This window comes from Zingiber officinale, chromosome 8B (assembly GCF_018446385.1).
Source record: "Zingiber officinale cultivar Zhangliang chromosome 8B, Zo_v1.1, whole genome shotgun sequence".
In the NCBI taxonomy this organism is placed as follows: Eukaryota; Viridiplantae; Streptophyta; class Magnoliopsida; order Zingiberales; family Zingiberaceae; genus Zingiber; species Zingiber officinale.
The window spans coordinates 24,968,248-24,989,617 of NC_056001.1; the positions used below are offsets into that span (position 1 = coordinate 24,968,248).

At 36.7% G+C, this 21,370-nt stretch overlaps 1 protein-coding gene and 1 pseudogene across 1 annotated transcript; both read right to left on the minus strand.

Annotated features, from left to right (window-relative positions):
* Positions 1–35: 35 nt before the first annotated feature.
* On the minus strand, positions 36–10,372 carry LOC122013605 (annotated as a pseudogene).
* A 6,590-nt stretch (positions 10,373–16,962) lies between these two features.
* Positions 16,963–18,126, minus strand: LOC122016055 (endochitinase EP3-like). The gene is made up of 2 exons (XM_042573210.1): positions 17,625–18,126; positions 16,963–17,520 (listed from the first exon to the last, which is right to left on the minus strand). Exons 1-2 carry the CDS (start codon positions 18,025–18,027, stop codon positions 17,120–17,122), a joined length of 804 nt encoding a protein of 267 aa, XP_042429144.1. The 5' UTR covers positions 18,028–18,126; the 3' UTR covers positions 16,963–17,119.
* Between the last annotated feature and the right edge of the window lie 3,244 nt (positions 18,127–21,370).

Genomic DNA, 21,370 nt, shown 5'->3' on the forward strand with positions numbered 1-21,370 from the left:
TTGTCAAGGCCAAATTTAGATGTCAGACTCATTAATTAGCTTTACTCCGAAAATAAAATAATTCACTTCGAAGCACATTTATTTTTATTTTAGAAGTGGAATACATAGTTTATGTCAACACAATCGACAGTTTATTGCTTGCTAGTTTCAGTCTTTGCCGGATCATTTATTATTGCAGTGATCGGGCTAGCTGTGCTCAGCAAGTGAGATTATTACCGGGGTCAACGCCGAGCTGACGGCAGTAATCCCTGTAGTAGCCGACGCGAGCGTTGACCGTCGCCGTGTTGCGGCCGTTGCACTCCAGGGCACCGTTGATCGCGCGGATGGTGGCGCCGAACCCTTGGCCGGAGGTGATGCTGTTGTGGCAGTTGTTCATCCAGAACCAGAGAGCGGTCCTGAAGGAGATGACGGCGTTGTTTGCCACTGTCTCCGGCGCGCGGAGGCCGTCGAAGCCGATCGACCGGCCGGCGGCGCCGTAGTTGTAGTTCCAGGTCAGTTGGAGGGGGCCGCGGCCGTAGTAGTTGCGGCCGGAGACGCACGGCCAATCAGTGCGGCTCGTGTCGCAGTAGTTTTGCGATGCGCCGTTGATCTCTTCGATGTAGCAGAAGTCTACCGATCGCAAGGAGCAGAGGACAACATTCCGATCATCATCCAGAAATGGAGAGATTTAATATGAAAATTAATTAACGGCAAACTCACGTCCGGTCTCGTGCGTGACGTGGGCGAAGAAAGCGGCGATCTCGAGCCGGGAGTCGGCGGCTGAACCGGTGCGGCCGAACTGGGAGTAGTAGCCGGCGGCGGTCAGGAAAGCGCTGCGGGTGTAGAACCTCCTTCCGGCGCAGCTGCTGGCTGCCTGGTTGATGATGCCGTCGAAGAAGCTCTGCGTCACGATGCCGGCGACGGAAACGCCGTTGTTCGGGGAGGAGTAACAGGGGCCCTGCTGGCATCCGGTGCCGCAGTAGTCGTCGCCGGTGCCGCAGTAGCCAAATCTGCTGCAGCAGAGGTTGGCAGAGCAGCCGCAGTTCTGGGCCGCGGCGGCCGCCATTCCGGCGAAAAGGAGGCAGACGACCAGCAACGGCATTTGGTTAGATTCGGGGATAGGCATTGGTTTGTTTACTAGGAAGGAGAGGGGTGGAAGGAGAGATGATGGAATTGAATGCAGAAGAGAGTGGGTATTTATAGAGAAGTGGAGGTGGACGATCATATTGTATAAATACGTCACAAATAATAAATACATCAAGGAAATTTAGAGCACAGAAACATCAAAAAAAAAAAAAACATAGACTTGGTCAAAATGCCAACTGGCTCTATATATTTTAGATGAATAAGCATTGTCTATTAAAGAATAAATAAAATATTTATAAATTAAGGTAGAATATATATTATAATATATAAATATGTTTCTGCTTGAAAAATATTTGACATTTTACTGAATTTAGTAAGAAAAATTCAAGATTTCTCATGTATCTAACTTTCGTAATGTCCAAAACACATAGCACATTCTTTAAATACTCCTCTTTCAATTTATTTGAAACTGTTTTTTTTTTTTTTTCAATTTCTCCGAATTACTTTATATCAAAATTAATATATTTTTAAAAATCTTCATCATATGTTTATTTTTTTATCTGAATTTGATAGCATGAATTGAGATTAGTACATTTTTAAATGGATAGAATAAAAATATATAAAAAATCTTATGATTATTTCGTGAAAGAAACTATTGAATTTGAATATATGAATATAATTATATTGAGGAGGTTTTCATGATTTCTTTAATTTTAAATGATTCAGAGTTACTATTAATTATTTTTACATAGAGCTAATTGATGACATGAAAAATAGATGAGAGGTACTTCAGGAACAAACTACTTGATTTATATATTATAAAAGTTAGGTACATGAGAAATTTGTTTACATGCAAAATGACTAAAGTATTTATCCCTGGGTGGTGCCCACATCTATCACCCGCAACTTTGACTCTAAAAAAAAATATAATTGATTAATTATAATTAATTAGTAGATAAATTACATTTTTAGATTGCAATGTAATTAAAGAAGACTAATTAAAAATGATAAGTTATCCAATTCTAATGATTCAGGTACTTTTTAGGGAAGGAGAGGATAAATTATATAGAAAATCATATTATTATTATTATTATTTTGGAATTTATTTATGTATTTATTTTTGGACATATTTATCTTTATTATATAAAAGGGTTGTATTTTTTAAAAAAAAATATATATACTCATTTTCAATGTTCTTATTTAAGATCGATTGATTAATATATTGTTCACTTCTCTTTTTTTTTTTTAAAAAAAAAAAAGCAATTTTGACTTGGAAGATTTATGGTTATGGACATAAGATTTAAGCAGCTTTGATTGACAAATAAAAGTCAAAAGAAAATATTATGGATTTGGATATGGACATAAGATTTATGGATTTGGACAATTTTGATCGACGAATAATATTTAATTGGATTAATACTAATTAGTAGGTTCTTCAATTTTTATTCTTTGAAAATATTAAAGATTAGAGAAAAATGAATTTAAATTTTAGCCTTTCAATCATTAATGTGTGTATGACAATGGTTATTACATTGCAAGGAATATGATCACGATCTCGATGGTAGCAAAAGATGATTATATTCATTTTACGAGATTAACTCATAGATGCCGGTCAAATAATTAAAGGTGGACGGAATTTTTTATAGGTACATCCGTAAGGAATGACCACAATCTTCCAGAAACTAGAGATCATGGAGGGACCATGTAAGGATTGTGGATTATGTTTGTCTTTACAACTAATAATCGCATGCGCATGAACGATAATGGTCAGCAGTGGACTTCAATTCTTTTCATTCATCACCATACCTCTATGCTTTTTCCTTCTAAAATTATTATTCTTCCTTTTTTATACATCTTAATTACATTTAATTTTGGTGAAACAGTGTATTTAGAAATAATATTTAGCGGTCGACTATAAGTTAATCATATGATTTATCTTTTTATATATAATTTAAAAACGGACTAGGAAGACATCTACAATTGATTATGATATCTTATTTTAGGTATTTACTTAAAATTGTTCCATCAAATCCCGTTCATCTTTTTTTTTTTTTTCGGTTTTCATTGTATAGAATTGTTTGTTTGACAGTTCCGATCCCCTGTCACAAGTAATCGAGGTCAACAATTTCTACTTGAATTGAAGAAATCAAGTTCCTTCGGTGCATATTTTCCACCGTAACGTAGGGTTTGGGTCATGTTCGTGGAATTGGTTATAATGTCAAAAGTTTGGTTCTACGTGAATTGGCAAAACCAAATTGGAATCCTTAGTCAAATAACCATATCGTTCCGTGACTAATTAGATAGATCACATCATTCAGTCAAGGAACAAGATCCATTGAGGAGATATATAGACTTTTATTTCTCATAAGAAGTAAGACGTGAAAATATAGTAGTTGTTTTAATAATTTTTAGATCTTCGACATAGAGGCAAGGAAAAAGAGAAAACATAAATATAAAATACATACAGGGAGTACTATAGGGGAAAAATCTATTAAAGACTACCATGGTCATAGATTATAAAATTTTATGAATTTGAAATTCTTTAAATCTATTTATATACAGGCAAATGATAAATTCAAAATTAAAATTAAAATATTGTAATAGAGAGGGATGAATATTATATCCCAATCTCTAAATCCTAAATTCTAAATCTCTAAAAAAAATTAATATTAGATGTTCACGTGTGCTCAAATAAGCTGTGCAGTATAATATTTCCGTTGTAATAGATTGCTAAATTTTAAAAGGTAAGTGATAACCAAGGTTGGCTCAAGGCATAGGCTATTAAAGTCTATGCCTAGGCCTCTAATACCTATTATATTAGGGCTCATCAAATTATATATATTAATTTAAAAATATATTAGTTTTGATATTAAATATTTAAAATTATGGCTAAAATAAATTTTAGTTAATATTTATTTTTATTTATAATTTTAATTTTTTATTAGCCAAATTATAGTTGATCAATAATTTTTTATTTTTTAGATTTAACCAATAATTTTTTATTTTTTATAAAGTAAAGTTAAATTTAATTGTTTTTATTTTTTTTACCTGTGTTAAATTTGATTGATAATTTTAATTTTTTAAATTTTAAAGTCAAATTTGGTTGATAATTTTTTTATTTTTTTATTAAAACTTGACTCATAATTTTTAATTTTTTACTATAAAAATTTAATTTAATACTAAAAATTAAGCTTGGTAAATAAATTAAAAATACTTATTGGTTATACTTAATTGATATTTTTTTTATAAAAATACTTTGAAAAGTCAAAAATATATTTAATATTACACTATTATTTCTCTCTAAATTTTATTTTTCTTTCCTTTTTTCCTCTATTATCATTTTTATATCGTTATTATTGTATCCTTGCAACAAATTATTATGCACATTTTTTTAATAATTTACCGTCAATGTTTACTAACTAAATATTTTTGACTAAATAAATTTAATTTATAATTTATCGAAGTTAAAATTGATAAAAAAGTCAGCTTGATTCACGAAGGTCTTGCTAATATATGATCCTAGGAAAGGGTTTATTTGTACGTAATACCTATATCTACTACTTAAACATATTACATCTAGGTCACATAATAATAATTTTTACCGTTGTGTCAAATACTTTCTTTCATCAAAGTTAAAATTAATCGATAATTTTTTAAAATGTAGTAATTAAAATGATATTAGTAGTATTACAATAATTTATTACTCTCAAATTAGTTAACGTAAAATATTTTTTATTTTTTATTTTTTAATTTTACTAATAAAGAAGTAATATTTATAGCAAGATAAAATTATTACTATGCCTAGGGCCTCAAGAACAGTTAAGATGTCCTGGTGATATTACACACGAAAAGATACGTGATTATATACGAACAAAGAAACACCGTTAGCTAGAAAACATTTCAAAGAACAGAAAAAATATACGTGATTATATATAGAACAAAAACGAGAAGGAACATATATAGGTTTGCGTCACGTTCGTGAGGGATGGAATCAAGAATTTTAACTACGGGATAAAAGATATATATTTACGCTGAGGGATGGACAGCTGTGTCGCTATCTCTCATTCATTATCTTCCATTTTGTATACTCCTATATTTTTTACATTTAAAAATTGAGGGAAAAGGCTGACGTCATCGCCCCTTCCTTGGCTCCTTCCCTTAGGTAGTTACATAGCAATCGCGTGTTGAAATGTACAAGTAATCCAACATTCTAGATGTCATGATGTGAAATATAATAGGGGAAAATTGGTATGCAGTCCTATTGATAAATAAATTTTTGCATGTAGTTTTCATCCATAAAAATCTTTATTTTCACTCCCTAGTTAAACATATTTACCTAATTATCCATGATACTTTTAGGTATAAAAAGTCCAAAAATCAGTATGATTCCTCTTAAATTCAATATACTATTCCTTTTTCACCTCAATTGGATGAAAAATATACTATATTTTTTTAAAATGATACTCAATTGGATGAAAAATATACTAGATTTTCTTTAAATAGTAAATTATGTTGAATTTATGAGGAATTATATTAAGCAGGAAAAAAGTCGTGCTCAATTTAATAGAAAATATACTCAATTCTAGTTTAATGTGCTGAATTTAATAGGCATTATACTCATTTTTAGATTATTTGTACCGAAAAAATATGAGGGTTAATTTTAATAGAAAATATAGTCGATTCTAGTATAAAGTACTAGATTCTAGTGTAAAGTGCTGAATTTAACCGAAATTATATTCGTTTTTAGACTTTTTATACCCAAAAAATCTGAGGGGCAATTTAGGTAACAATATTTGCATGAGGGAGTTGAAACAAGTAATACTTTGCATGTAGGGAGTGGAAACAAATTTTTTTATGATTGGGGGCTACATGTAAAGTTGTGATTGTAATTAGGGATTTTCCTCTACTTTACCCATATAATAACCACGAGACATTGATATCTAATTTTTTCATAGGGTATAAATGAACTAAGCTGCTCGTGAGCTACTAGAAGCTCGATTCGATAAAAGCTCGTTTGAGCCCGTTAAGATAAATAAATCAAGCTCAAGCTTCACAATACTCGGCTTGTTAGCTTGTGAACACGTACGTTAAGCTCATCAATCAATTTTTAAATAAAATAATAATAATTTTGATATTAAATTTATAGATTTTACACTCTACTTATGAAAAATATAGACAAATATATTAAATTTATTTATTAGAATAAAATTATAAATTTTAATAAGAATATTATAATTTTATCTAAATATATAATTTAATTTTTAATGAATATTTAAATTTATAATTTATATTTATTAACCTCGTTTAGGCTCGATAAAAGCTCGAATAAACTCATGAGCCATGAATATATTCGGTAAATAATGCTCGAACTCAGCTCGATTATAAATAAATCAAGCTTAAATATTCAAAAATTCCTTTTAGTCATCACCACCCCCTCTCAATTTTTTTAACATCTTAATCACATTTTGGTGAAACATGTTAGATAATTATTATTATCTACTAAATAATTGATCTTAAAATTAAAAAAAATATATTAAAACTAAGTAACTTCAAAATTACTAATCAAATATAACTCATTTATATATACTAATAATTATTATTTATAATGAATGTAAATATTATTATGTTAAAATTAATAGATATATTAAGGACATTTAGAATCTTTAATTGATGAGAATTAAACGAAATCAAATATTTGCACATTAATGTTTTATTAATATAATTAATAATGTACAACATAATGCATATATAAATTTATGTATTGATTAATTACTATTTATGAATTCAATTAATGATTATAATATATATATATATATATATATATATATATATATATATATATATATATATATATATGCATTTATGTTTTAAAGATAATTAAAGATTACTTATGCTTATGATATAAATATATGTATGATTTTATGGTAATTAAGATAGTTTGTGATTGTCGAGATATATAGAGAACTAAAGGAGGGTGAATAATTGTGATCGCTTCTTTGAACTTAATTTGCAGTAGAAAATTTGAAACAATGCTAACATCTCTATTTTAATTGGTATTCATTTCCTTGAGATGACTAATCTAAGGGTTCACTTCTCACTCTCACAGATGTAATATGAAAACCTTTTTTCTTGGAAACGGAAAAGCCTCGTACAAGCTCAAGCACGATAATATAACAAGAAAGCAAAAATATAGACACAAAATACAATCTAGAATGACTTTTAGGATTTACAATGAGAAACCTTGCATTGTTTGCTCTTTTCTTACTTTAGATTGCCTTTTGCTGATGAAAATTGTAGCAACACTTTATCTACAAACACTTAAGAATTGGATCAAAAAACAAGTCTTGCTCAAATCTTTTTGAAAGCCTTTTTCTAGGGTTACTTTGATGTCTCCTAATCGATTGGCTTACCCTCAATCGATTGTCACGTCAGTTTGATCATTTAAAACTTGCAGAATGACTTTTTTTTGCCTGACTAATAGGTTGATAAGTCATATCAATCGATTCGACAGCTTTTAATTGATTGTCCAATAGATTCAAAAGTTTTATGTTTTCACAAAAATCTCTCAATCAATTCTAGAATCTATTGTGCTCTCGCGAACATGCTTCAATCGCTTACCTTAATAAATTGGTGAAACCTAAATCAATTGCCACAATTGATTCCAAACTCTTCTATTCTCACATGAAAATACCCTTAATCGATTGCCTTAATCGATTAACATAAGGGCTAATTGATTAACCAATCAATTTCAAGTCTTACCATTCTTCGTGTAACGTATTCAATCGATTAGATAATTAACCTAATCGATTAGAACATGTCTCAATCGATTAGGCAATCTACCTAATTGATTGACCTTGGGCTAATCGATTGCCCAACATAAAGTTATTTGTAACTCGTTAGAACTTCTCGTTGTCTAGCATCTGATCAACGTTGACTTGTCATGTCTTCTTCACCAAGTGTCCGGTCAACCTTTGACCCACTTAGACTTTCTATCTCTTGCCAACTTCACATTGAACTTTTGATCACTAAATGTCCAATCAACCTTTGACCCGCTGAGATTTTTTCTTTGTCTAGTCCTACTAGGGCTTCCATTGCCTAGTTCCCAACTAGGTTTTTACTGCCTAGCCCCGCTAGGACTTTTATTACCTAGTTTCCAACTAGGTTTTCTCTGCCTAGTCTTACTAGAACTTCCATTGCATAGTTCCCAACTAGGCCTTCACTGCTTAACCCTACTAGGACTTCCCATTGACTAACCTCCAATTAGGACTTTCTGTTGTTTAACCTCTAGTTAGGATTTTATATTTTCTAATCTTTAGTTAAGATTTTTCATTATCTAACCTCTAGTTAGGATTTTCTGTTATCTAACCTCTAGTCAGTACCTTCCTAAACAAGTATCCGGATTTTCCTTAACTTGATTTCTCTCTCATATATTGTTAAACATCGAAATTGTAGCTCGATCCAACTCAAGTTTAGTCAAACTGATCAACCTTCACCCGAGAGAGTTAAGATTTTTCCGTTACCTAACCTCTAGTTAGTACCTTTCCCAAACAAGTATTCGGATTTTCTTAACCTACATGATTTCTCTTTCATATATTGTTAAACATCGAAATTGTAGCTCGAGCCAACTCGAGCTTAATTAGTTAAACTGATCAACGTTCACCCGATGATGATTACACCAACAATCTCTTTTTTTTATATATTTGATAATATGTTTAAGTTAGGTTAATCAATATTAACCTAACTTCCTTTTTCATCCCATGTCAAAGCATAAATGAGAGCTTCCTAATTTGAATTCTAGATTTTTCTCTCCCTTTTACACACATCAAAAATCTTCTTCCTAAGAAGTCATACCTTAACTCCGGATGCCTCACACGATTAGCTCTATAATTATTTATGGAAAAATAAATCAGAAAATTGAACCGACCACTATATAAGAAGATATTTCTCAGTTTAATTGACACTCAGTTATTTAATCATTTAATCATGCGATAACCAACTCAATCAAACGAAGGATATATATGGAAAACGACATTATTAAGAAAGGTTTTTAACCTTGTTCACCCTCAATAGAAAATTAAGAGACTCACCATCTCTAAAATTAAGAAAACTTCATAAACATTTTGGTTGGAGCACATTTATTGCTTTGAGAGAACAATACACGTGGGCCTACGCTATTGCCTGCTACAAGATCTCGTAGCCAAAGCCTTTTATTATTTATTTATTACTAAATCCCGATCATTTATTCCAATCATGGTTCATTATTCAAATGTATACGTAGTAGTTCATTATTCAAGCTCTCAACAAGTGAGGTTACTCCCGGGGTCAACCCCAAACTGGCTGCAGTAATCCCTGTAGTATCCTACCCGAGCGTTGACGGCCGGCGTATTGCCGCCGTCGCACTCAATGGGGCCGTTGATCGCGCGGATGGTGGAGCCGAATCCTTCGCCGGAGATGATGCGGGAGTGGCAGTTGTTCATCCAGTACCATAGGGCGGTCCTGAAGGAGATGACGACGTCGTTGGCCACCGTTTCCGGTGCGCCGAGGCCGTCGAAGCCGATCGCCTGCCCGGCGGCGCCGTAGTTGTAGTTCCAGGTCAGTTGGAGGGGGCCACGGCCGTAGTAGTCGCGGCCGGCGACGCACGGCCAATCAGTGCGGTTCGCGTCGCAGTAGTTATGCGATGCGCCGTTGATCTCTTCGATGTAGCAGAAATCTGTATTACATCGTATCATCCGGAAATAAGAAAATCCAAATAAAATTGGTTTAGTTTTTTTTTTGCTCTAAATTTGGGAAATATTTTATTTTATTTTATTTTATTTAAAAAAACACTCACGTCCAGTCTCATGCGTGACGTGGGCGAAGAAAGCGGCGATCTCGCGCCGGGCGTCATCGGCAGATCCGGTGCGGCCGAAGTCGGGGTAGTAACCGGCGGCGGTCAGAAAAGCGTCACGCGAGTAAAATCCCCTGCCGGCGCAGCCGCTATCAGCTTGGTTAATGATGCCGTCGAAGAAGCTCTGCGTGACGATGTCGGCGACCGAGCCACCGTTGTTCGGCGAGGAGTAACAGGGGCCCTCCTGGCATCCGTCTCCGCAGTAGTCGTCGCCGGTGCCGCAGAAGCCGAATCTACTGCAGCAGAGGTCGGACGAGCAGCCGCAGTTTTGGGCGGCGGCTGCCGCGATTCCGGTGAAGAGGAGGCACACGAGCAGCAACGGCATTTGAGCCATTGGTCTGTTTACTAGGAGGGGAAGAGGTGGAAGAGGTGACGATGCAATTGAATGGAGAAGACAGTGGAATTTATAGAGCGTTGGAGGTGGCCATGGTGAGCTCTCTCGTTCTCCAAGAGTTCCTCTGCCACAAGTAATTGATGAGAAAATTAGTTTCTACTCAAAGAGCAGCCGGCTGCTCGGGGGAAAGATCTATATAAAAAATTAAGATTTAATTTATTGAATACAATAAATTAATACAATTTTAATGTTGCACTACAGCTCCTTTAAATTAAGATTTAATTATATAAAAAATTTGCTTATGTTGAACCAATTTTAAAATGTTTAAGTTTCTCGAAAATTCCAAAAAGAACTACTTGATTTATTGATTTAATAATTTTTAGATATTCCACGGATTTAATGATTTTATAAGCAAAAAAAAAAAAAAATCTTCGAGAAGATAAGATAAAATATGTTGCGTGTTGGAAAATTTCGTCATCTGAGTCCTTAGAGGACTTCTGTATTCATTTCACTTGTTTAATTTGGTCAAAGGAAAATGAAAAAAAAAAATGAGACACGGAAACAATCGATTAAGACGCTTAATGGATTGCATTGATAGATTAAGACGCTTAATCGATTAAACAATCGATTATAAAATTCTCTCTATGTAAGATCGAAGTTCTTGATTCAATAATTGATTATAAAAATTTTTTTACATGACTTTTGAAATGGCAAAGTGTTGAGATATAACAAATTCAATATATGAAGACCCTTTCTACTTCGATTGAAACTGTGTTAATCAAGCATGGGAAAAGATAAAAGAAGTTTACTGGATTGAACCATAAGAGATAGTAACAGAAGATACTCTTCTACTTAACCACGCTCAATCTAGCTCGGTTCTTGACCAAGAACTCTCCTAAGAATGCTGAGGAAGCCGATGCGCAGACCATTAGTACAGTGGAAGCATAACTCACTTTGAATTTTTTTGCTGAAACTACATTCTCAACTGCTTTGCCGACTCATTATACACTGTGTATAGCACGAAGAGAACAACTAAAAACTGTGGGAGTCCCTAGACAAGAAATACAAGACAGAGGATGCAGGGGCAAAGAAGTTCATCATGGGCCGATTCCTGGACTACAGATGGTTAACTCCAAGACGATGATCAGCCAAGTCCAAGAACTTCAGGTGATTTTGTACGAGATCCACTCAGAAGGGATGACTCTGGATGAAACCTTCCAAGTGGCTGCTATCATTGAGAGGTTTGCCTCTCAGGTGGAAGGACTTCAAGAACTACCTGATGCACAAGCAGAAGGAGATGAATATGGAGGAACTCATTATTAAACTTCGCATCGAAAAAGACAATAATAGTTCAAAGAGAAAGTTGTTCTCTTAAGTTATTGTAAAAGCCAAAGTTATCAAGCACAGTCAAAACATGAAACGGAAGAACCACACTCTAAAGGAGATGATGAATGATCTTTTATTAAGCTTTAGACTGTCAGATTTCATGTGGGGGAAGTTATGTTAACAACTAATTACCTTTAAATAAGGTACCTCAAAAGAAAATAGATAAGCACCCTTATAAATTGTAGAATGAAAGACAATCGTCCTATAAATATTTACTAATGTGAGAGTATCTTGTCAAATTTTTAGTGCCTAATCTAAAAAGGATTAAGATAGGACTAAATACTGTTGATTGTATATTTATTAGATATGTACATAACAACAGTGTGTATCAATTTTTTATGTATGAGTCATAAATACCGGATATACACAAGAATTTGATAATATAATTAAGAAATGTCCCATTCTTCGAGCATGTGTTTCCGTATAAGACCTGAGAGGAAACTAGCTCCTAAACATGGACATGAAACACAAGGTGAAGATGATGATGAGGAACCAGTTGAGGTTGACCTTAGGTTGAGCAAAAGAGCTCTGGTCGAAAAATCCTATGGATAAGATTTTATCACTTTCATGATGAAAAAGTGAGCCCCATAGTTACTTAGAAGTAGTAAACTCTTCTAATGAACTTCACTAGAGAGAGATAATTACATCTGAGATAAAATCTATCTTGTAAAATCATACTTAGAAACTTGTGGATCTTCCTCCGAGAAGTAAATCATTAGGTTGTAAGTAGATTTTCAAGAAGAAAATGAAGTTAGATGACACAGTTGATAAGTATAAGGTCAGATTGGTAATCAAAAGATACCAATAATGAGAATACCTTGATTACTTTGATATGTATTCTCCCGTGTCGAGAATAACTTCCATTAAAATATTATTGGCTATAGCCGCTCTATGGGCTCTTGAAATACATCAGATGGATGTAAAAATAACATTTCTAAACGAGGATATAGAAGAGAAAATCTATATAGAGCAACCTGAAGAGTTTTCTATGCCAGGACAGAAAAATAAGGTTTATAGATTGGTGAAGTCATTATATGGCTTGAAACAAGCACCAAAGTAGTGACATGAGAAATTTGATAATGCCATGAAGGAATGTGGATTCAAGATTAATGAATGTGATAAATATGTCTACATGAAAGCACAAAGAATTACTACATCATCGTATGCTTATATGTAGATGATATACTTATTATTAGAAGTAATGATAAGATAATCAAATACACTAAAGATATGTTGAACTCAAGATTTAACATGAAAGACATGAGTCTAACTGATGTGATTTTAATAATCAAAATTCTTAGTACAACAAAAGAATTTGTTCTTAGTCAGTCTCTTTACGTGGATAAGATTCTTGGAAAATTTACCAAGGGTGATACTACATTGGCACAAATACTGATAGATACGAGTCAACATATATTAAAAAATTGAGGTGAAAATATCTCTCAGATAGAGTACTCTCGAGTAATTGGAAATCTGATCTATCTAATGAGTTGTATATGACCAGACTTGGCCTACACAATAAATAAACTGAGTAGATACATAAGTAATCCCGATGTTGAGCACTGGAAAGGGATAACAAGAGTACTGCGGTACTTGAGGTATACTCGTGAATATAGATTGCACTATACAAGGTATCTTGCTGTGATTGAAGGATACAACGATACGAGTTGGATATCTGATATAAAAAACTCTAAGTCTACGAGTGGATATGTATTCACTCTGGAAAGTACAGTCATTTTTTAAAAATCTTTTAAGCAAATGGTAATAACCAGATCTACGATGTAATATGAGTTTGTAGCTCTTGACAAGTATGGTAAAGATGCTGAATGACTACAGTAATTCTTAGAAGATATTCCAAGATGGTCAAAACCTGTGCCGATAATTTGCATACATTGCGATAGTCAATCAACAATTGGTTGAGTACAGAGCTATCTGTATAATACTAAGTTTGGATATATACGTCATAGATATAATATCATAAGGCAATTATTCTCCACGGGAGTTATCATTGTTAAATATGTGAAGTCAAAGGATAACCTAGTAGATCTGCTAACAAAAGGGTTATATCAAGAGTTAGTTGCAAGCTCATCATGAGGAATGAGTTTAATGTCGTTGTCAGCTATCAGTACAGAGGACACCCAACCTATGTTGACTGGAGATCCTGAGAACTAGGTTCAAAGGGACAATTAATTTGTACTGACTATACATACTGTGGAGGATAACCCAATAAAATAGTGATCGGACTAGGGTAAGCTGATGGACTTTTAATGGTCAAGAAGAGTAGATGACTACTCTTGAGGGTTCACTTATGTGTAGGGATGGCAATTTTCCCCGCGGGTTTGGGACCCCGCGGGGAAAACCCGAAATGGGGATGGGGATCCCCGATTTTTCGGGGATGGGGCGGGTTTGGGGCGGGTATGGGAATACTATCCCCATCCCCGAACCTGCCTCGAATATTATTATTATTAATATTAATAAATAATAATATGATTTTTTAAAAAAATATTAATAATAGTGTTAACATTAATCTATTGGCTTCAAATAGGCAACAAGATCTGTGAGGTCTGTATGTACTTCATGAGACATACAATAGGGTTAAAGGCACCACTGGAGGCATACAATGTATCTCCATGATCTGTGAGGTCCGAATAATAGCTCAGGTAAATTTTATAGAATGTTGAAGGTGCCTTTTCTTTGAGACATACAAAAATTATCTCCAGGTTGACATTGTTGCTGCCGATAGATCATGGAGATGGGGCGGGGATGGGGAATCCCCGAACCCGAAAAAATGAAAACGGGGCAGGGATGGGAATGGCAAACCCGCCCCCGCCCCGCCCCATTGCCATCCCTACTTATGTGAGACCGCTTCGAAGAGAATTAGAGGTATAATTCTTAGAGCTTCTCACATAACTAGGTGTGTTCATGGCCAAGAACTAACATACTCATGAGAACTGAGTTGTGTCAGGGAGAGTTTTGGGTGAGATTTATCAATGTTTACATAGAAGGCAGAACAGTTCAAGGATATCATGTCTACTATCAGCTAGTATACAAACAAATATTCATAAGGGAAAGTCCAAAGGATAAAACCTACCTATCCTATACTAAACTCAACTAGTGAATAATATCACATACCTTGTTTTCTATTCATGTGGGGGATTATTGGAAATGATAATGGAATAAAGAGATGGAGACGAAGAGACTCTATTGTGCATGAGTTTTTAGTCTCATATTAGAAGTCTCTTGGTTGTATTATTGGTTTAAATTATGACATATGCATTGATGTTGTAAACATATATATGGGAAGAGACTCTTTCATTCGTGAGTGCGCAGGGGTGGGTGCAAATCTAGGGCCCCGATTGTACTGAACTAATGCTGACTCGTGTGTGAGCACGACCTACGCATTTTGAATGTCGAATCGGTCGAGGCAAGATTTGCCTAAGTGAATGAACCAATATTTTACCACCTAAATCTCTTTTTGCTATCTGCTCAAGAATGTTTAATGGTGATTCCATAACGTTTTGACATTAATGGCGACATTAAACTCATTAATGGTTATTTCATAACGTCTTGACATTAATGACGATATTAAACTCATTAATAATAATTCTGTAACATCTCGACATTAATGAAGGCATTAAACTCATTAATGGCGACAATAAATCCGACATTAAATAATTAACCATAACTTGGCCATTCATTACAGGCAATGTAAGAGCTCTTATATAAGAAGGCTGGATCTTGAGTAAAGTGAAAAGTAGCGGAAGATAAGACAGAGTGAGAGGAAGAGCAGGAAGTGAACCTCTGTCCACTCGTGTTCTCCCACAAAAACTCTCTCAGTTATGCATTCGTTCGGCTGAACTACTTGTGATAGCATTTGGGTGCATTTTTAATTCACCACGAACAACCAGTGCTTGGTTGTGTGCGTGGTTTTGCCGTCCTATTCTGGGAAATAGACGATTCGATAGAACTTCGAAGCACAGCCAGAGGTGGGGCGGATATGTTTCAAGAAAACTACGTTGAGTGAAGACTTTAGTATTTTACTCAACGAATTCCCTTCCTGACTCGACGATTGACTCCCGATTTTGTTACACATCGCATCAACTCCGCAACTTAGACCATCGGAAGCTTGACAGAATCAACCTCGCTGACAGCTTGAGATTATCTGTTTTGGTCATCTTAACAGATAAATTAGAATTAATTTACATAATTTCAATTCAATAATTTTTTCTAATATTTTCGATAATAGATTATCCAACAATTCGATTACTATGCATCAAAGATTACTATTTTTTAAAAACATAATTTGACTATTTGAAGGGACACCTAAGATATGCTAAGAGATAGCTATACTTGAAGGGGTTCTAGCTACCCAAAGGTTGGGTTTACTAAAAGGGGTATCCAGACTACTCAAAATCCTTGGACATTGGTATCCACCATCGAAGCGCATTGACGAGTTCTTAAAAATTTATTGAGAGCATTAGATAGTACATACCAATTACTATATTTTGTTGGTGATTATTTACTATCTTGAATGGATTTGGGATATGGTCTCTTTTATATTTCATCTTGAATGTAATAAGTCGAATCATTGGTAGATCCTTTTTACTATCTTTGAGTTAGATGTGCCGTGTAACTCATAAACTCAACGAGTTTATCTCATTTTTTTTTTTGTTCGTGACTAACTTTGTTCAACTCGTCTTTTGGACATCAACCATGTAATTTTCTTGGCGTATCAACTCTTCTCGTGATTTCATCTCCATCTTTTAGTGATAACGTCATATCAAAACTGAGTCAAAACTAGGTTTTCATTTATGTCCTCTAGTGAATAAAATCGATATTGATGGATGCAAGAAATAGATATCAACTAAATTAAGGTCGAATTTTCCAATATGGATAATGACATTATTAGGAAAGGTTTTTAACCTTGTTTACCCTCAATAGAAAATAGCCTCACACTCAATGAACCGTGAGAGACATCTCTTAGTCCCAGGGACTACGATATTGTGATAGGATATTTAGATTATCATCCAGATATCTATGATTCATGTATTTATAGAATTTTTTTTCTAAATATAATGCGCAACCGAATGATGCTTAGCTTCCGGATTATTCATCGCACGTACTTTTTGATTTATTCTGATAGTCGATAGAAAATTCTTATATATAGGACCGAATCGTTATTTTGAAACTCTAGAAATAATCAAATGAGACTAATTAGATTTAAGTTTAAGAGACATCTCTTACGACTAAGAAAAAAAAAGTTCATAAACATTTTGTTTCATCAGCTTAATCCATTTTGAAGCCCATTTATTGTTTTGAGAGAACAATACACGTAGGCCTACGCCATCGCCTGCTACAAGATCTTGTAGCCGAAGCCTTTTATTATTGATTACTAAATTTGTGCCCTATCATTTATTCCAATCGTATGTAGTTCAAAATTCAAGCTCTCAACAAGTGAGATTATTCCTGGGGTCTACCCCAAACCGGCTGCAGTAGTCCCTGTAGTAGCCGACCCGAGCGTTGAAGGCCGCCCGATTACCGTCGTCGCATGCTCCGTTGACCGCGCGGATGGTGGCGCCGAACCCTTGGCCAGATGTGATGAGGTTGTGGCAGTAGTTCATCCAGAACCAGTGAGCGGTCCTGAAGGAGATGACGACGTCGTTGGCCACTGTCTCCGGCGCGCGGAGTCCGTCGAAGCAGTTGGCCAGGCCGGCCGGGCCGTAGTTGTAGTTCCAGGTCAGTTGTAGGGGGCCGCGGCCGTAGTAGTCGCGGCCGGAGACACACGGCCAATCAGTGCGGCTCGTGTCGCATTGCGATTGGCGGTTGGTCGCTTCGATGAAGCACAGATCTGTAGATCATATCAACGAGAAATAAGAAAATCTAAAATAAAATTGGTTTAGATATTTTTTTTCCAAATTTGGTAAATATAATTTTTTATAAAAAAACACTCACGATCAGTCACATCCGTGACGTGGGCGTAGAAAGCGGCGATCTCGCGCCGGGCGTCCTCCGAAGATCCGGTGCGGCCGAAGCCAGGGTAGTAGCCGGCTGCAGTCAGAAAAGCGTCGCGCGAGTAGAATCTCCTGCCGGCGCAGCTGCTGTCGGACTGGTTGATGATGCCATCGAAGAAGCTCTGCGTCACGATGTCGGCGACCGAGCCGCGGGAGGAGTAACAGGGGCCTTGCTGGCATCCCGTGCCGCAGTAGTCGTCGCTTACGCTGGTGCCACAGTAGCCAAATCTGCTGCAGCAGAGGTTGGCGGAGCAGCCGCAGTTTTGGGCCGCGGCGACCTCCATTCCGGCGAAAAAGAGACGCACGACCAGCAGCAGCGTTTGGTTAGATTCGAGGGCAGCCATTGGTTTGTTTACTAGGAAGGATTGGAAAGGGGTCGAAGAAGAGATGATGGAATTGAATGCAGAAGAGAATGGTATTTACAGAGCAGTCGAGGTGGACGATCTAATTGTATAAATACGTCACAAGTAATAAATGCATAAGGAAATTAAAAGTACAGAAACATAGAACAAACTAGTACACGTAAACATAGCTCTGGATATGCTAGAATCTAGATGACGCACTAATTTGCACAGATATTTATCGGTTTAAATTTTACTTGAATTATAAGGGGAAAAACTCCATGCTGTTAAGTAAAGAGGATAGAGACATCAACAAAGAAAATAAATAAATAAATAAACTATTCAATTTAAAATAGGAAATTTTGTGAAATGTCTATTTTATTCTTTCAGAGATTAAACACTATGACAAGGATGAACGATCCATTCATAACTAAACTGACCTAATCATTTAAATCGAAACATAATAAATTATTATTTTTTATATCTAACCGATCAAACTTAGTATAAAAATTAAATAAAATGAAATAATAAACTATCAATTAAATCTGTCAAAAATCAAAATAACTGAACTTCCTATTTAATGAAAACTCAAAAGAGGGAATGAGAGGAGTCACGAATTATGAAATTAAAAATTTTAAACTCTTGATTTTGGTTAATATATAACATAATTCAATTTAATCGAATTTAAATTTTTAAAACAATCGATTTAATTGAAATAATCAATATTTTTTTAAAAAAAATTCAAATTAACTAAACAAAAATTTTAACTTAGTTAATTTGATTTAACCTATTTTTTACTGCCGTAATACTACTATTAAATTTTAAATATATATATTAATGTGTTATATTATACTAAATATCACTAAATTAAATTATAAAAATTTAATATTAAGTTTTTTAAAACATTAAATAGAATAAGTTCAAAGAAAATAAAGAAAAAATAGTTCAATAATATATATATATATATATATATATATATATAGAGAGAGAGAGAGAGAGAGAGAGAGAGTTTTGTTATGCTACGGACTCTATCCTACGGATTGCTACCGACTTTGCCATGTCATTTTAATTTTAATTTTTTAAATGCAACTTTTCCTTTTTTTTCTCTCGTTGCCGAAACCACGAACACTGTTCGTGTGCCAAGCCAGACGACCATCGTGCCGGCGGCCATCGTGCCAGCCTCGCCGCCGGCCACCCGCCCATCTCCCACCGCCGCCCACCCGCCCACCGTCGGCCGGGGTCTGACCGTGATCGGATTCCAACCGCGATCACGTCGGATTCCGACCGCGATCAATCCAGATGCCAGGCGGCCATCGTGCCAGCCTCGCCGCCGGCCACCCGCCCATCGCCCATCGCCGCCCACCCGCCCACCGCCGCCCACCCGCCCACCACCGGCGCGGTCGCGTTCAAATTCCGGCGCGGTCGCGTCCAAAACAATTGGTTCTCGCTGCTCATTGTGCTCACCGCGCCTCCTCGCGCGCCCGCCACACGCCCTACCACTAGCCATCTGCCCACCGCCGGCGGCCTCTGGCCACCTGGAGACACCCATACTATAGACCAGAAGGTGAACCCGTCGGGGATAGCGTCCGGAATCCGACCTCTATCGCGACGTACTGGACGCTCGCGACTGGACGTGATCACGCCAGATTCCGAATTGGCTCGGGGCAGGCGATCCGACTCCAGCGATCACCGGAGCGCAGATCCCCTCACCCCACCGAGCAGCTCTTGTGCGAAGCGGTGTGTTGAAGGGCGACTCTACAGATGGAACCTCCGACGAGGGGTAGAGGCAATCGGCGGCTCGTCTCGCGACCCAGCGCTGGCGATCGGTGGTTGAGACGGAGCGTCGAGCTGCCTTGGTGTTGGCGTTTTCAGAAGAAGAAGAAAACAATTAAGAAAGAGAAAATATTGCATTTAAAAAATTAAAATTAAAATGACATGGCAAAGTCCGTAGTAATCCGTAGGATAGAGTCCGTAGCATAACAAATCTATATATGAGTTTTGTTATGCTACGGACTCTATCCTACGGATTGCTACGGACTTTGCCATGTCATTTTAATTTTAATTTTTTAAATGCAACTTTTCCTTTTTTTTCTCTCGTTGCCGAAACCACGAACACCGTTCGTGTGCCAAGCCAGACGACCATCGTGCCAGGCGGCCATCGTGCCAGCCTCGCCACCGGCCACCCGCCCATCGCCCACCGCCGCCCACCCGCCCACCGCCGGCCGGGGTCTGACCGTGATCGGATTCCAGCCGCGATCACGTCGGATTCCGGCCGCGATCAATCCAAATGCCAGGCGGCCATCGTGCCAGCCTCGCCGCTGGCCACCCGCCCATCGCCCACCGCCGCCCACCCGCCCACCGCCGGCGCGGTCGCTTTCGAATTTCGGCGCGGTCGCGTCCAAAACAATTGGTTCTCGCCGAAACAATTGGTTCTCGTTGGTCACTGTGCTCACCGCACCTCCTCGCGCGCCCGCCACACGCCCTACCACCGGCCATCTGCCCACCGCCGGCGGCCTCCGGCCGCTTGGAGACACCCATACTATAGACCAGAAGGTGAACCCGTCGGGGATAGCGTCCGGAATCCGACCTCTATCGCGACGTACTGGACGCTCGCGACTGGACGTGATCGCGCCAGATTCCGGCGTGATCACGGCCGGATTCCGGCGCGATCGCGGACGGAATCTGGCGCGATCACGTCCAGTCGCGATCGCGTCCGGAATCCGGCCACGATCGCGCCGGAATCCGGCCACGATCGCGCTGGAATCCGGCCGCGATCTCGTCCAGTTGGCAGCGTCCAGTCGGCACGATCGCGTCCAGTCCGAAATCTGGCACGATCGCGTCCAGTCGGCGCGGTGAGCGTTTCGTTACAGCGAGAAGAAGAAGAAAACAATTAAGAAAGAGAAAATATTGCATTTAAAAAATTAAAATTAAAATGACATGGTAAAGTCCGTAGTAATTCATAGGATAAAGTCCATAGCATAACAAATCTATATATATATATATATATATATATATATATATATATATATATATATATATATATTAATGTGTTATATTTATTACGGTTCTCTCTCATTCTCTTCATCTTTTCTCTCCATCTTTTCCTCTCCTTTTTCCTTTCTCGCCAATGAAAAAATAGTTCAATAAGATGAACTTTGAAAGAAGGTTTGAAGAGAAATACACAACAAAAGTCATTAACGAACGCTAGCATTTCTTCCATGACGAAGAAGTATTCATGATTCATCTGAATTTCCAAAGTTTGAACGTTGAACCAATTACTTTAATTTACTTGAGTAATAATTTTCTCAGTGATCATAATTCCAAAGTTCATATCTCATCACAATCA